This window comes from Rousettus aegyptiacus, unplaced genomic scaffold (genome assembly GCF_014176215.1).
Source record: "Rousettus aegyptiacus isolate mRouAeg1 unplaced genomic scaffold, mRouAeg1.p scaffold_m13_p_3, whole genome shotgun sequence".
NCBI lineage: Eukaryota > Metazoa > Chordata > Mammalia > Chiroptera > Pteropodidae > Rousettus > Rousettus aegyptiacus.
The window spans coordinates 6389130-6406394 of record NW_023416306.1 but is presented as its reverse complement, the minus strand read 5'-3'; the positions used below and the strand labels follow the sequence as shown (position 1 = coordinate 6406394).

Sequence of the window (17265 nt, the reverse complement as noted above, 5' to 3'; positions counted from 1 at the left end):
CTCCGTCAGTGTCTGAGGGGTCCCGTGGTCGTCTGGGGCTGGGCGTTAGTTACACCGTCCAGGACAGCATGCGGTTTTCCTCGAACTTCTCTGTTACGGAAGGGTTTGTTCCAACCATTGTTGCCCCCAAGTTTCCCTGCAGCCAAGAGCCCCCTCATTTTCAAGTTCGTTGGTCCTGGGAACAGCAGGGGGATTGCAGGTGTGGAGCTTTTAGACCGGGATGGCACGTGCTCGTTCCTCCCGTGGGACTGAAGTAGTTTACTCCCAGATGATGCCCATGCTGCTGAAGGCGTGTCCCGATGACACTGCAACAAGGCCCTCGCCTTCCGGGCCGTGCGTGGGGTCCCAGTGCCCTTTCTCCCTTTACGAAACAGCTGTACCCTGGAAAAACACTCTTCGATGCAGTGTTCCCTGAGTATGGGTGCTATAGATTATTTTCGTCTTTTTGTAGAAAATGAAAACTTAAAAAATGTTTAAGTTGATAGAGTTAAGTCAGAGCAAACTCTGATTCCTAGAAGAGTAGATTTGGGTGTGGGAGATAAAAACTACTAGCGTGTGGCCAAACTTTCGGCCCATACCGGTAACTCGGTATTCTGTTCTCTGGGGTTCTTTCTGAAGTCTGACGCGGTGAGCCGCTGCGAGCGTCAGCGTCAGAGCAAATGCCATACGGGCAGTAAGCTGATGTCTTTGCTTCCAGGTGCTGGTGGTCGATCAGCTGAGCATGAGGATGCTCTCCTCCTGCTGTAAGATGACGGACATCATGACTGAGGGGATAACAAGTGAGCACGGCATTCCCTCTCTGCCCTTGAGTGACCCGCAAGTCTTCCCTTTGGCTGGGCTTTCCTCCTCTCTATTCATTAGCATCTTGCTCGCCTCTAGGTCCTTCCGACAACCTGGGCGATCAGACTGAGTTTCTGAGAGAGACCCTAGTCTTCTTGTTCATTACTAACTCCCTAATCCAGTACTATATGCTCATTAAATATTTGTGCGAGGATGCCAAAAAGGTTAAATCAAAAAAATAAAGCAGGCCATCAAATAGAAAAAATGGGCAAAAGACCTGAACAGGCACTTAACAAAGAAAGAACTCTAAATGCCCAACAAATACATGAAAAATTGCCCGCCTGCATTAGTGGTCAGAAAAATGCATTTAAAACCAGAGTGAGGTACTTCTTGCTATTCACTCACCAAATTGGAATATTTAAATTCTGATAATGCCAAGTGACAGAGAAGATGTAGAAAAATGGGAACTCCTTTATGACGGAGGGTCTGCTGGTACAGCTACTTTGAAAAACACTTGGTAGTGTCTGGTAGGGCTGAAGGTGCACGTGTCCTATGAACCAGCAAGTCTGTGGTTAGATGCGTGTCCTAGGTAACCTCAGGCATGTGTGTCCAGGACGTACGTGCAGGAATGCTCACAGGGCATCATTCGTAGTAGCCCCAAATTGAAAACACCCCCAGAGCGTCCATCAAGAGTAGAATGATAAATTATGGTAGAGTCACACAGCAGAATACTAGACGGCAATGAAAATGAATGACTTCTCACAATAACATGAACGAGTCTGATAAACGTGTTAGTGAGCAAAAGAAGCAAGATACAAAAAAGTACTTACAGTAAACTTTATATAAAGTTCAAATTCAGGCAGAACTAAGGTGTACTGTTTTGAAGGGCAGACATAGTGGTGAAACCACAAAGAGAAATGATCATGTCAGGATGGCAGTTCTCTTTTTAAGGAAGGAGGCACTCGATGGGGGAGGGGAGGGGAGGGGGCTGGGGTGAGGGCGCCTCACAGTGCTGGTGGGTTTGCTTCCTCACTGGGTGGTACTTATACAGACGTTCGCCTCGTAAGTATTTGTATGTTGATGTTTTGCCCACTCTTTGGAATGTGTGTTGTAATTTCACGATAAATAGATTTTTTTTTTTTTTTAAGTTAAAGTCACCTGCTCAAGTTCCCTAGCCAGTGTCACACCTGAGACTAGGACTTGGACCTGGCTCCTGTCCCAAGCTCTCATTCACGCTGTATGCACTCACTCTCGTATCAGGGGCCCCTTTCAAGAGGGATCACGTATTTTAACCTTTGAAACAGCACTGATTGAAAAGCAGTCTCTTTTTTGAGGTATTATTTCAAACAAGGAAGTTAACTTTTGGCTTTCTTCTGAAAAAATGTCGGGTGGAGTATACCCGTCACAGTGCAGTCCCCACTTTTTTCCCCTGCAGACAACTTTATGCGATGCGTGGCTCACACACTGTGGCTGGTCTCTATCAAAGTTACTAGCAGACCACAGTTACGAGGGGAAAACCAGAGGGTGGTTTTCATTAAGCTAAGTGAATTTCATGTAAAGGTTTGTTCTTCAGTCTAAGATCATGTCTTTCCCATTATTTGGTGTTAAAATGTTTTTAAACTGTGAAATTATGGTGGTAAAATATTGTAGATTTTCTGTTGATTAAATTCTACATGAAATAACATATACGTATTTTTATATAATAATTTAGGGGGTACAATGACAACTCGACTCCCTAATTTTTAAAGAGCACATTTCCAAATCCATTTATCACCAGAAGCATAGTCCTGAAAAGGGGAGTGCATAATTTTTGGTGTGACTTTTTGTCATTCGGCGAGTCAAGACCAGGCGTGCCCCCCCTTATTTTGAGCTTACAAAGTTATTTTCTTCATCGAATTTTTTTTTTGAAATATTTTTTTAAAGTTTTCTTTTTAGGCAAGGCAACCCTTGGTTGACCTCACAGATTGCAAGGACCTTGTCAGCTTACAATCCCTTATTTTTTATTTTTTATGCATAAAACACCTAGTCTTCCTAGGTGGTCTCCCATCCAAGTATTAACCAGGCCCGACCCTGCTTAGCTTTTCATCAAATTTTTAAAATGATTTTTCCCTATCAAACAAAAAATGCACAAAGTTAAAGGGGACAGAAAACCTAATGGAGCTAATAAGCTTCTGACAGAGAAGCAGCAGCTCCCTGCCCTACTCCCCTCCCTCCTGTCCCCCAGGACCCTTCACCCCAGAATCAGCCACTCTGCTCTTTTGATATTTCTAAATAAGTACTCATACTATTATCTCTTGATTCATCGATGTTAGACATTATCCAATGACTTCTTGTAGTATATGAGGGTTCAGCTCTCCCCTAGCTTTTCCCTACCCCAAGGGTGGCTTTTAAAAAATGTCCTTACTTGGAAAAATTTAAAAGTTAGCAACCCTCTGTTGAACCCCAAAACATATTGGGGGAAGTATTATTGACTTATGAAATTCAAAAATCTATAACCACTGGTAAAATGAAAGATTTGGGGGTGAGAAGTCTTTATAAATGTTCCAAGGGACACTTCTAAAGCGATGCTTTTATTTCCTTAAATCACGTGCATAGGAAGAGTGGCACTGTAGTACTTACCGCCCTCTCTGTACCAGAGCAGAGCACAGCGTAGGTAACCATCCCGAGCTCTACCAGGTGACTAGTAAGATGGCATCTACCCCAAAGCGTTTCTTTCCCAGTGAAGTAGCTGACGTAACCGTTAAAGAAACACGTAAACCAAAACCCCTGACTTGCTTTAACGAAATATAGTGTTTAGTCTTTGAACTGAGAATTGAGAGGGACAGTATTATATAGAGGGTGTATTTGGAATGACCTTGTTTGAGATACAGAAGAAAATGATAAAACTATTCCATGGCTGATAAATAAGCTCAACATGGAAATTCTAAAGGAACTGGGAATATTTAGGACAGATGAGAAAAAAACGAAGGAAGAGGCAAAAGACCGTTCTTGACAGAATGAGGTAGCATTTTCTATTTTCAAATAGAGCAGATCAAGGAGTTTACTTAAGTGGAAACGGGAAGTGGGGAAATATTTAGTATGAGATGGTTTCAGGTTTTCTAACACATTAAACATATGACAGTGGAATGTGGTAGCTCCAAGGAAGGGACAAGTGACTCCTGTCCCCCCCAATACATTTTTATCTGTGACAGTCTGACGGTGGCTTGTATCTAATGCTTCCAGTTTTATGATCACCAGTCGTGTTTTCTTACTTACTATGGACTGCTATTTTGTTGTCTAGTTGTGGAAGACATCAACAAGTGCAGGGAACCACTGCCCAGCCTGGAGGCTGTGTATCTCATCACTCCATCCGAGAAGGTAAATCCTCCCCCCGCAGAGCTTTAGCCAAGTCTTCCCCATGCTGGCCTAGCGTCTGCGCAGCGCGGAGCGTCAGTCGTTTCTAGGTTAAGCATTTAACACACTGCTCTGTTGAAGCCCGCAGTCCGCACACAGGGAGGGAGAGGTGCGGTGAGGGGTGGAGAGAGCCAGAAGCTTTCAGAAATGACCCTGTCCAGAAAGCCCGCACCGGGTCATTCCAGTTCCCCCTTGCATCCCTCTCTGGGCAGGCGATCCCCTTATTAGAGATTCATCTTCCTAACTCTGATACTTTTTGGTTTCAGGTTTATTTCATCAATATCTAGTCAGTGTTCATTTTTACATGTCTTTAGTATTTGGGGCAGTTCAAATAAGCACCCACACAAAGTCCACCTTCTTACTTTTTATTGATAGTTGTCTTAGGTCTCTCAATCCACATAAACTCCCTTCAGTTTTTACGCTTTCTTTTCATTTTCAAAAATTGACGAAAAAAACAAACAAACTGGCTTACATACGAGTTTCTGAAGATACAGCAAAATTACCAGAACTTCATCAACACGAATTTCCTGGGAAGTTTCTAACCAGTTTCCTCTTCTGTGGGTCTCTTCTTACTGTGGCTCCACAGAACTGACACCGTCATTCTGGAATGAGCTAAGAAGCCTTTTGTTCATCTAAATTCTAAAATAATCTTCATTTCAAGTCCTCAGAACTCAGTTTTGGCTGAGCATGAGTTAGAATTATACATTCAAAGTCCCCTGCCATTTCGGGCACGTAGTTTGAAAGCCCAGTCCAGATATAGGTCCCGTTCACTTCAGGTGTTAGATTCATTTCCCTCTTTTTCCCTCTGCAGTCTGTCCGTTCTCTCATCAATGACTTCAAGGACCCACCGACTGCTAAGTACCGGGCCGCCCACGTCTTCTTCACTGACTGTAAGTATGGCCGTGGAATGTCGGATGTCGGCTGCCGCCCCACCCCGCCCGGCCCACTTAGCATTTCTGCACAGCAGGGCCAGACCAAAACCAAGCCAGAGCAACAGGAAGGAAATGTGTTATTGCCGAATTTGTCCTGATCTTTTCTTTTCAGAAGAAAAATTGCATGAGACAAAAATAGGTACACACAGATACAAACCTACTAGGTTGTGTGGTCTTCTTAATGGAAAGTGTCACCTCTTAGAGCCAGCGGCTTTAGAGACTTTCCTCGGTATGCCACCATGCAGACTGCCCGATACCGCTGTAAACAGTGGTGTCTTTTCATCTGGTTTTTAACCACAAAGGTGTTCCATCTGGTGGTCTTTGTATCAGATAGAATGGCATCCTTGTTCTGGGATCGTTATTTCGAGGAGGTTGTGTGCACGTGGCCTAGTGCCTAAGCATCTTGGTCACTCACCTTTGTTAGTAGCAGTGAGAGATGCATGGGGCCAGCAAGTGTGTAGTAATAACGGTTTCCCAGTGTTCTTCTCTCTACGAAAATCCCACAAAACTCACCACTGAGGAAGTGGGGAAAGGTTCTTCCAAAGAATCATTTTTTACTATTTGAACGTGGGTAGACGGCATTCGTAATAATGAACCAGTAACACGTTTCTGGGACCCTGCGGCCATTGTGTGGCCCAGGAGAGTCATGGGCCATCGTGGTTCCCTGCCAGCTGGTCTCCTGAGTAGCCAGGTCCTTAGAGGATTCAGGGGAAGTCCTGCATCACATTTCCTAGTGATTTTATTTTCCTTTGTTTTTCATAAGCATGTCAGTATGTGCTGTTCGTTTATATTACAGCCTTTTCCTAATCCCTTTACAATCTCTTCTGGTGTTTTTTTTCTTCTCCTGGATATTAGAAAATAATTTTTATGAGCTCTCAGTATCTCAGTCTTTATTGCCAGTTGTTCCTTTATTCTGAATTAGGGCCTTGTAGGTGATTTTATATTCCTTTTATGCCCTAGAATTAGTGGGTATTTTAGAATGGGATAAACTCTGTATTTGCCTTTTTAAAAATCCTAATAAATAAGAATCCTCCAGGCACGTGTGCCTGTTGAAATGGACCAGCAAATGGATGAGAACACCCACTGTCTTCTGTCATTCCCGCAGCGTGTCCGGATGCCTTGTTCAACGAGCTGGTGAAATCTCGAGCGGCCAAAGTCATCAAAACCCTGACGGAAATCAACATTGCGTTTCTCCCCTACGAATCCCAGGTGCGGCTGAGCAGGGCCGCGTGGGACTCCTGCTTCCTACTCACTCTGGCAGGAGCTCTGGCAGGGTCTGAGAGGGTGGGGGAAGGGTGCGAGAGAAAGACAGCGAGGGTGGGAGGATACTGAATTCTGAATTGCCTAACGAGGTGTTGTAAGCGGCTGTTTATGTAATGGAAAGAGACAGTATTCCTCAGGGTGCGCCAGGCCCTCAGCGTACTCTTCGGGTATTTCTGACTGTTTTTTCAGCCATCATGCCTTTCTTTCTCTGTGTGCACATCTCCTCGCTCACGGTGTGCACTCTGATTGGCTGACTCCTGAATTACCAAAGGCAGCCAATCCAGAAGGAGCATGAAAGGCGAGATGGGAAGGGATCAGACAACACCCATCTGCCATGGAGGAGACTGTTTTCGTGTAGAGATAACCTCAGCCTGTCCTGCGCTGAGAGAACAGATGGCCGCCTTCGTCATTAGCCGTTAACACTTTGCATGCCAGACGCTAGGGCAGCAAACCTCTCCCCCTGGAAAGAAACCAAAGCTGTTACACCAGCAAAGGTGATGCTGTTGCGAGTGTACAGCATTTATATCTCAGTATCTTAAGATCTGTTAAAATGTCCTCTCCTAACAAAGAAACAAAAGTAATGGGATTTTTATGCATTTTCTAGAGATAAATGATTGTGGCATATTGGATCTTTATAGAGCAGCTTCTAGACACCAGAGAGGGATCTATTCTTCAGTAAGGAAGGATGGGAAAAATACAGTGTGAACATTTAAAGACAGTTTCTTTCCCATCCCACTTGGACTAAAAAGCCTATTCCCATCTTGAGGGTGGAATTTTTTTTCTCCCCATCACCACCCAGTTTGAACAAAATCTAACTTTAGCATATCCAGCTATTTTATATATTTTTAAAAAGCGATATACTTTTTTTTAAAAAACTCGTTTTCTAGATGATCAGGTTAGTTTTCATAAATGAGATTCTGAGAGAATACTGGTAGTTGGTAGGCTAGGTAGTTTAAGAGGAAATCTTAAACTTCCAGGACTCTCCAAAGAAAAAGAAAAAAAAAAATACTTAGAACAAACTCTTAGGTAAGGAAGTTATTAAATCACAAAGCTACGTTATTTGCGGACAGTCACAGCACAATTTCTAGCTCTTCCCCTATTAATTTACATGTATAATGGCCGGTGAGGTCTGACACTAAGCTTCTCCCCTGCTGTCCCTCCTGGCCTCATCGTTTCCCAGACACCGCCAGCACCCACCTGGCCCAGGGCCTTGGCGCCAGCCGTTCCCTCCCGTGGCAGGACCCCTGGTGGTGAGAAACTCCTCGCCTCCTTCAAGCCCTTGCTCAGGCGTCACCTTTTCCAGGAGGCCTCGTCCTCCCTGTCCGGCCCTCCCGGATGTGCTTCACCCACTTCATTGTTGTCTCATACACTCACCAGTTTCCCACATGCCATAAGACTTTTCACCGTGTTGATCATTTATTATCTGCCTTCCGTTCACGCACTTGTCAAGGACGGTCATGTTGTGGTCGTTCAGTTCCCGAGCGTTTCGCACATTGCTTGGCACAGCGGGCACCCAGCACGTTTGTAGAGTAAACGTGTCCTTGTAGACTCACTGCCAGGGCTAGAGAAAAATCTGACAGTTTGTATATATTTTCCCTCCCCCTCAGGTGTATTCCCTGGACTCTGCTGACTCTTTCCAGAGCTTCTATAGTCCCCACAAGGCTCAGATGAAGAATCCTATCCTGGAGCGCCTGGCAGAGCAGATCGCGACTCTGTGTGCCACCCTGAAGGAGTACCCAGCTGTGCGGTACCGGGGGTAAGACAGCGCGCCGGCCCGCCTTCCTGGCCTCCCGAGTGTCTGCCAAGCGAGGAACTGTCCCCGACTCTCCCTCTGGCCTTATAATTCCTCCGACAGTTGTCTCAAGAAGGTCAAGATTTGAGCGTCTCACCTTTATAATTTTTCTTCCAGTGGTGGTGTCATTTTCTAAATTTTATTGTGAAGTATAATGATATATACAGAAAAGAAAAAATATATATAATCGGTTATTGAATAACTAAAATGCAACCCAGGTTTCCTATAGTTTTTTTTTTTTTTATCTCTTTCTAACCTTTAAAAACAAACATATTTGTAGAAGATGTTTCAGAGTTAGATAAAATACAAAGAGAATAATTCTTTAAAGCAACAGTCCCCAACCTTTTTGGCTCCAGAGACCAGTGCTCCTAATGCCTGATGAGCTGAGGCGGAGCTGAGGTGGTGATGCTGGTGCTGGGGAGCGGCTGCAGATACAGATGAAGCTTCGCTCTAGCCCACCGCTCACCCCCTGCTGCGCGGCCATTCTCAACAGGTCACAGAGCAGCACGGGGCTTGGAGACCCCTGCTTTAAAGGACACGTTCCTCAGGTTTTATAGTCATTCACTTATCACTTACTGCTGTGTGCTAAGTGCTGGAGAGACTTAACCTGAGGACACAGCCCCTGCCCTTAGAAGCGCCTGGCCTGGGAAGGCAGGTAGACACCAGCATCGGTGTCCATAAGCCATGCACACCTACAGTGTGGGCCCGTGAGACGAGTGCCTTAGAGCAAGGGCTTGGGCATCCAGCGTAGGGAGCGGGCCCTTCAGGCTGAGAGGATCACGTAAAGCTTCAGACTAGAGGTGACATTTGAACTAGGTCTTGAAGGACAGGTTTGGATTTCAGGAGGCTACTGAGGAGCAGAGGGCGTTTGCGTGGACAGTTGGCTCTTGCCGTCGGTCCGAGCAGGGGTGTGGCGTTGGGAAGACAAAAGGCATGTCCGAGGGGGGTTGGCGGTTCAGCACAGTGTGTGTAGGGCAGGGGACGAGATGAGGCCGTCTCCGGAGGCCTCAGATGCCAGCTCTGGGGCTGTGTCCTTCAGTGGCTGTCCCTGGGGGCAGTGAATGCAGCGCTGTGGGAGCAGGAGGAGGGGAGAGTGAGCGAGGGTCAGGTGAGGAGAAACTGGAAGGGCGAGGCCACCGCGAGAGCTGAGGGCCTGGGCTTGGAGCGCCGTGGGTCGGTGTCCACCCGTCCGTGCGGCCTCGCCGTCTGCGGGACGTGTGGCCACAGAAACCCCTCTGTCTGCCCCAGAGTCTGGCCTCCCTCCGCTGTTGGCGTACACTGACAAAAGCCTCGTGGAAGTTACGAAATGGGGGCCAGGGCCATGTCTCCGACACAGTGGGAGAGTGGGATTCTTTGGGTGCGGTCCCGGGAAATGCCGTCAGGGAAAGGGTCAGAAGTTCTCATGTTCATCTTTATGGCGCTGCCCACAGAAGCGTCACTTGCCTTCAAAACAAAACAAGACCCAAGGGAATTTGAATGGCAAGAAGTGAGCATCAGGTGGGTCAGGCTCCCACAGCCTGATCGTGGGAAAAGGGTGGATGGGTAGGACCCTCCGTTGACGCGTGGTCATCCGTCTGAGCTGCTGAGAAAGACTGCCTCTGTTTCTATTTAGATCGTTTTAAAAAAGGAACTAGAAAATCGGTTATTTATGCACTGAGCTAAGTATTTTCTTTTGTTTGTCCTTTTTAATTATACATGTAACATATGAATAGATTCTCATCATAAAAGAGCAGCGCAGATGAAGCCCACATCTCCCTTGGCCCTCCCCGCACTGTCCCGCCTTCCTCCCCGAGGGCGGTCAGTGCCATCGTTTGGGTGCAGGGGCCACTCACCCTGTGTCACTCCTCCTTTGTCAGGGAATACAAGGACAATGCTCTGCTGGCTCAGCTAATCCAGGACAAGCTCGATGCCTACAAAGCTGATGATCCAACCATGGGCGAGGTAAGTCTGAACCTTGACCACGTGGTTCTCTGGCCAAGTGACCACTGTGACTGGCAGTCCAGGGGACGGCTCGGTTGCTCACAGAGTGTACATGAGTGCCTCTGTCCCTGCACGCCAGCCTCCGGGGAAATGCTCAGGCCCCGGGGCAGGCTGCTTCAGGTTCCATTCAGTGTAGCCAGGGCGACCAATTTGTTTCTGTTCACCAGGACCTTCCCAGTTTATTATTGAAGCCCTGCACCCTGGGAAACCCCTCAGGAGCTTGATATCAGCTCAGGAAATCGACATTGTTATGATCTCCAGACTTCGTTTAGATTTCACTAGAGTGTCGTGTACTCGTGTGTGTGTGTGTGTGTGTGTGTGTGTGAGAGAGAGAGAGAGAGAGAGAGAGAGTGTTCTGTTTAATTTTATCACATGTATAGATTCACGTAACCCATCCTGCAGTCAAAACACAGAGTTCCTCATTATTTTGATTTTAAAACGGAAAGGCGCAGGTCCTGGGAACCCTGGGTCCCAGGCAGACTGGATGATGGGTCGCCCTGTTTGTCGCTGAACATAGGCGATGCGCTCCTTCGTGAGCTCACTTTGGGCCCCAGCCTCAGTTTTGGATCTGCCTCACAGGACCCCCTTTGTCAAACAGACACATTGGAGTCTCACGTGTTGTTTACAAGTGTTCTCGTCAAGCAACAAACATGCTATACTCAGTGCTATTTTAGTAGGTTTTACCTCCGGGTTCGCTTCCTGCTGCCCACTTTGAAAAGGCGGGCTGCGCTAGTTGCAGGAGCTGGGGTGGCTTGTGAAAGTCCCTGTGTCCTTCCTTCCAGGGCCCAGACAAGGCTCGCTCCCAGCTCCTGATCCTGGACCGTGGTTTCGACCCCAGTTCCCCCGTGCTGCATGAACTGACTTTTCAGGCCATGAGTTACGATCTGCTGCCGATTGAGAATGACGTGTACAAGTAAGTGTTTACACCCCGCAAGGACCGCAGCTTTGTGGGTGAATGGGAAACACCTCTAACTTCAGAAAAAGGGACGTCATTGACCCTAGGAAAAGCAGGGGTGCTTTGATAGCTGCAGTCTTTACTGTGAAGTCTCAAAATCCAATGGCATTTCTGGCCAGGACTCGGGCACCTTTTGGGGGAGAACAAGAAGAACTTTAGATCTTGAGTTCGCTCTCACGTCACCTCCGTCCGCAGCCTGCTTGGATGTGTTAGCGATGATTCGGGCACGTGTGCATCTCTTATTCAGAGTTGAACCTTTTTAATTAAAGGTCATGAAACATGATGATAAAATATGTTAACAAGAGTTTCTTACTGAACATTATTTGCAGAGGAGCAGTTTTCTTCATTATAAACAACATTTCTCTTGGTAATAGTCATCAAAAATATGGTTTCCAAAAACTAATTTTTCATTTTATGGAAACAGACCGTGTTGTTCTCATGTCATTTATTTTACAACCTTAAGTGCTTTCAAAATGAAGGTTTTAAAAATATGAGCGAATCTCTGCTCTTCTCCCGTTTGGTCCCCATAATTCTTGCTCTCCTGTAGATGTTCATGATTCCACATGTAATCATATGCTGAGAGCCTGTCTTAGGTAGCTGCTGCTAGCTGTTTAGTCACCTTAAAGATGATCGGATGATCCCCAGTCCTTTTTCAGAGAGGGACTAATGTGATCTTTGTCCTTTTTTAGTAACCGAACCCACCTATAACCTGACTTCACACCCTGAACCATGTGGTTCAGGTAGCGCTCCTGTCAGCTGACCCTGATGATTTTAAAACAGAACTTCAAGTCAGTTGACCTTGATTGGAGCTTCGGGTCTCTCCCTGCCATGTTAGTGCTTGTACTGCAGACCTGATACAGACAGCGACACGTCAGATGGTCTCGGGGCTTGAGATATCATTCATGTGGACACCCGTCAGCTGAGGACTGTGAGGACTGGATGAATTTTGTGGGGCTGTCCCCTCTCTAGGTACGAGACGAGCGGCATCGGAGAGGCACGGGTGAAGGAAGTGCTTCTGGACGAGGATGACGACCTCTGGATAACGCTGCGCCACAAGCACATCGCAGAGGTGTCCCAGTAAGAGGCCCTTCCTCTGCCCCTCTCCAAGGACGGACATTTCTCCCCAAGTGCAGTTTCTGATACTCCGGGCAGCTTGGGTGGAGCTCATCAGTGGGTGGATTCTCTGCCATGGCAAAGTCGCCAACATGCTAACCTTTGATGAGATGACAAACCCCTTCTGACCTGAGCTTCAGCTCCGCCAACTTCAAGAAGTCAGAGAATCTGTTCTGTGTTGGGGAGGGCGCTTAGAATTTTCGGAAAGCATGTGTAGCTCTGTCAGCAAAATGCGTTATAAGCACTGCACATGTAACGCGAGTTCGAGCCCCTGAAAGATCCAGATGCCGCTACCTGCAGCTCTCTTTCATGTAATTGACTGCAGTCTTCCCCTCTGTGCCACTGCAGCCGCCCTGCTCTGAAAGTGTTTCAAAATGATCCTGATGTCTAAACATTGTTATAACACCTTGAAACAATTCTGTCTTTGCAGAAAGACACATTCTGCTACATTGAGTTGGTGACATCCTCAGGAAATCCACAAGGAAGAGTGAGAATAGTCTGGGATAGCTCTGTTATTTAGAAGTGGTCTCCAAACTTTTTGGATTACTCAACTTTAGAAAAGTGTCGATTTACAGTTCCAGTATTTAAATTTACCTATGAATTAAAAATATGCTTTATTGTACTAATATATGTATTTTGCAACATTTACAAAAACATGAATTTTTAAAAGGATGAAATAAAAGACATATAAATAGATGTCCTAATATTTTCTTCTCGAATCAGCTCGTACACCCCACTCTGGAGACCCTGGTTTAGAATGTTATTTAGGAAAACAATATGTCTCTCTCTCCTCTTAGAAAATCACATTGGATGCACCTCTTACTGGCAGGAAAAGTCCCCACATCTTCCTAAAGGAAGAATCTTGCAATACTCCTGTAGCTTCTACATTGAGGTGCTTGCTGTTGCTTTGAAACTTAACTGCCTCCTTCTGTCTTCCAGGGAAGTCACCCGTTCTCTGAAAGATTTTTCTTCTAGCAAGAGAATGAACACTGGAGAGAAGGTAAACCCCTGCTAACGCTGCCATGCCCTCTGGGCCGATCCCTGCTCTCTCTCTCTAGGAGCAGCCAGGATACCTTCTCTGCCTAAGACTAGTGAGTGTGTGTCGGGGGGTGGTCATAGTCCTCCCTGCATCTGTGATCATTTTGCCTTATTTTTGCATTCAAGATTGAGATCTAGAGCCCCATTTTTTATATTTATAGAACTGCTTTCCGTTACTTGAGGATTCGTATCTACTTTTTTAGATCGTGATTCATTTTAAGCCAGAAGAACTGCGAAACTTTTTTAGCTTGTGGAGGAATCAGAATTCATGACCTAACTCACTTGGGCCTCTCCTTATCCTGACTCTGATCAGAGGTGGTTGGTTTACCCATCTTAGTCGCAGCGAATGCAGCTCCGATTGTGTCACTCCCTTGCTCAAATCCATCTAGAACTTCGTGTTGCCAGTAGAATGCAGCCCGACCCGCGATGCGTCTCCCAGCACCTGGGTCGTCAGGCTCCAGAGACTCTGTGGTCTCATCTCTGTTTCCCTCCTCGTCCCTGCCGCCTTGCTCCAGCCACACCTGGGTTCCTTGTCTGGGCCTTTGGCTCAGGCGTCGTTTTGTGGAGAAAAACTTCTGTACTCTTCCCTAGACTAGTGGACTGGTACGGCGCCTCTGCCCGGTACATCCACACTCTGATGCCTTCAGGGAGCGCTGATCCACTCAGTTGGAGGCCTTCACTGCTGGGCATGAGCTCCGTGAAAGCAGACAGTCTTTTTTCTTTTTTTCTTTTCTTTTCTTTTTTTTTTTTTTTTATCCTGTATCTGCAGCACCGAAAAATGTCTGATGTATAATAGTAATTTAATACATTTTTGTTGGGTACAATAATGGGATTAGGTGGGTCACACAGAAAGTAAACAGACCCCTTTCACCTGTCGGAATGCATGTTCTAGCCTTTTCTTGCCTCCTCCTGACTTTCCACCTCTCCACACGACCACAGCCTTTCTGCTGGGAGGAACTATGAACTCGATGCCAAGAGTGCTTGAGCTGAGTATGCAGAAAAGCAGCGGGCAGAAGGAAAATCATTCTTCCCTGGCAAGAATTATGCTCTCAACTTTCTGGTCCAATAAATAAAATGTAATTGATAGACTTCAGAGTTCAGTTCCCCATCTATAAGACGGTCATAGTATTAGGATCAATAATTTTTTTTGAGCCAGAAGCCTAGCATTCTAAACACACGTGATCTTGTGTTTCACGGATTCGTTTTGAGAGTTACAGCGCGTGAACTCGGGGAGCCCAGTACTGACTGCTGTCCTGTTCTTTGCCCACCACGCTTGTCCCGCCTCTTAGATCGGGGTCATGTACTTTGCTTTCCTGTCACTTACAGACCACTATGCGAGACCTATCCCAGATGCTGAAGAAGATGCCCCAGTACCAGAAAGAGCTCAGCAAGGTATGGCAATAGAAAATGACTGATTGGAATCATGGGTATAAATATCTGCAAAAAGACTTCTCAAAGCCCAACTAAATCCGTCGAAATCCATGTATTTTTAGTCATCTTCAACTTTTATTAGACAAAAATGGAAGGCCAGGATAGTTTATTTCCTATGACTTTCTTGTCACCTCTCCATCTTTTTTTCTCTTTACCCATCCTGTTCCTCCCCTCATGGACCTCGCCACAGGGCTGCTTGAGTGTCATCATGACATGGCAGCTGGCTTCCCCAGAGTCAGTGACCTGAGAGAGAGAGAGCTAAGAGGAAGTCACAGTGCCCTTTGTGTCCTGATCTGAGATAGCACCCATCACTTCCCCCACACTATTCATTAGAGTCACTAAATGTAGCCCACGCTCGCTCCAGGCTCCAGGAGAGGGGAACCAAGCTCCACCTGCTGGAGGGAAGCATATCAGAGAACTCATGGACGTGTTGTGGAGCCATCATGCCACACTACCCCCCATGAGGCATTCATCCTTCCTCTAGACTCTTTAGAATGTGATGTGTTTCTTCTCACACACAAAATTTTCTACCTTGCGGTGTTTGTGTATCAGCCTGAACACATGTTTCCTTTCCTTTGTGAGGCTGGAGACTCCTTGCTGCCTAGCCCAGTGTTTATACGTCGTAGGTGTTCGGTAGATAGTGCATGAATCAGTGAGTAATTCCTTTATCACAAACTCTGCTTTTTCCTAGTATTCGACTCACCTGCACCTTGCCGAGGACTGCATGAAGCATTACCAAGGCACCGTGGACAAGCTCTGCCGGGTAGAGCAGGTAGGACCTTTTCCTTCTCATCCTGCCATGCCCATTTACCCAGCCGAATTTTAATGTCTGACCTTGGACATCCTGCAGAATCATAGGAAGTAGAGATGGGAAAGCCTGCTAGAGCGCGTTGTCTCACCTCTCTGGAGCCAGTGCCGTCCGCTCTCGATGGGAGGGACGAGACTGGTCTGGAATGCCGTGCCGTTTGGATTTTGCATGCCTGGCTTTCCGAAGGCTCCGTTTTCCCTGGAGTTGCTGAAGGGAGGTGTATGGAGCTCTGAGCCCTACATGGACAGGGCTGGCTGAAGTTTACATTCAGATCGTGTTTCCTCCCACCGTGGCCACAGCAGCTTTGGAGACCTAGGGGCTGGAAGGGGCTAGTGCAGTAACAGGTCAGATTTCCACACAGCCTCACCGGTCACAGTTAGGACTGTGTAAGTCGAGAGCTGGAGATCTGAGTTCTATCTCTGTCGCTGATTCGTTTGATGTGCCAGTTTCTCTCCGCTTTACTTTCCTCATCTACGAAGGGAAATGACAGTGCTGCCACAATTTTCGGGAGTGTGTGTGGAGTCTGTACTCCTGGCGCTCCATTCTGCAAGCGTGGTGACAGTGCTCGACTAGGATCAGCTTCTAAGGGGAGAGAGGGCATTGAACCATCCTGAAGCCCCGGCGGAAGCTCCCTCCTCGCAGGAAAAGCAGCCCGAGTTCTCAGTGTGAAGCCAGGATTTACGTCTTCGGGCTCAATGTGACAGGCTTAGGTTGTAAGAGCTGTTCTGACTCATTGCCCCCCTTCTGTGGGGAAGCTGCCCTGCTCACGTGCATTGGTTTCACAGGTGACCTCAGCAAACACAGGGTGTCCTCTCCAAAGGAATTTGACCATCCAGAGAATAGGTTACCCCTAGATCAGTAAAAGTGCGATTGGGATTAATCCTTGGAAGTTTACATTTTTTTCAGAAGTGCTCAGTAGTATTTTTTGAAGCGGTTACATTTCATTTGACTTTTAGAGAGAATCGGAATCAGGTCTCGCTGAACGAATGTCTTTTGAGACTGGCGGTGAGACTGAGGTGAAAGGGCCGGGGAGAGCTGCCCTGCTTCCCTCCAGCCCGGACTGGGACGAGACCATGAACTTGAGATCGTAATTGTTATGGACTCCTCAGAGCAAAAAGGGAATACTCAGGCAACCCCAGAAAAGCCACGGAGGGAGCTGCAGCCGCTGGTCTCTGAGAGCAAGACCGGGGGGTTCTTGATGGGCTGGGACTGCCACGCGGCTCTCTGGCCTGCCGAGAATGGGTCTGGCTCGCAAAACGGGGCCGGCAGACTGTGATTACTTCATTCTCTTTCATCTTCATTTCTTTTGGGAACTCGTTCTTTTTCCTCCTTACTCTAGAATTGCTTGGAAGATTGAAAACAGAGACTAAATACCTGTGTAGTTAAAACTTAAGCGTATCCTTAGTGCCAGGGGAAGCAGAGTGGGAAGAGTCGAGCGAGGCGGAGGCACCTTAAATGCCAAAGCCCTTCCTGTGTGGGACTGTGTCCCTCCGAGCCCCAGTCCGTTGGCAGGGCTTTGTACCTCTGGAGGACCCATCAGGATGGAAGCTTTCCCTGAGAAGCCAGGGCGTGTTCACTGGCCCTCTCCTGAAGCGAACAGCTGTCTGGCAAATCGTTGTGGTTTCTGTGTTTGTGAAGTGAAACCTAGAGCTTTATTCTCCCTGATGCTCTGGAAAACAGTTCCCTGCATCGTGAGAGGGGACGTACCCATTAAAGACTTCCCCCAACGCAGCCACGAGTCCCAGACATTTACAGACCAGCAGCTTTCTAATAGTTACCA

At 47.0% G+C, this 17265-nt stretch overlaps 1 protein-coding gene across 3 annotated transcripts in view; it reads left to right on the top strand.

The window, feature by feature from the left end:
• STXBP1 (syntaxin binding protein 1) overlaps window positions 1–17265 on the top strand; it is a 61192-nt gene that overhangs the window by 27740 nt on the left and 16187 nt on the right. For all 3 annotated transcript variants that reach the window (XM_016163696.2, XM_016163697.2, XM_016163695.2), the window contains exons 3-13: window positions 698–779; window positions 4061–4137; window positions 4985–5063; window positions 6211–6314; window positions 7976–8124; window positions 10017–10101; window positions 10923–11053; window positions 12065–12172; window positions 13148–13208; window positions 14573–14638; window positions 15369–15449. In XM_016163696.2, coding sequence (XP_016019182.1) covers window positions 698–779; window positions 4061–4137; window positions 4985–5063; window positions 6211–6314; window positions 7976–8124; window positions 10017–10101; window positions 10923–11053; window positions 12065–12172; window positions 13148–13208; window positions 14573–14638; window positions 15369–15449 — 1023 coding nt within the window. The remainder of the gene's footprint in view (window positions 1–697; window positions 780–4060; window positions 4138–4984; window positions 5064–6210; window positions 6315–7975; window positions 8125–10016; window positions 10102–10922; window positions 11054–12064; window positions 12173–13147; window positions 13209–14572; window positions 14639–15368; window positions 15450–17265) is intronic.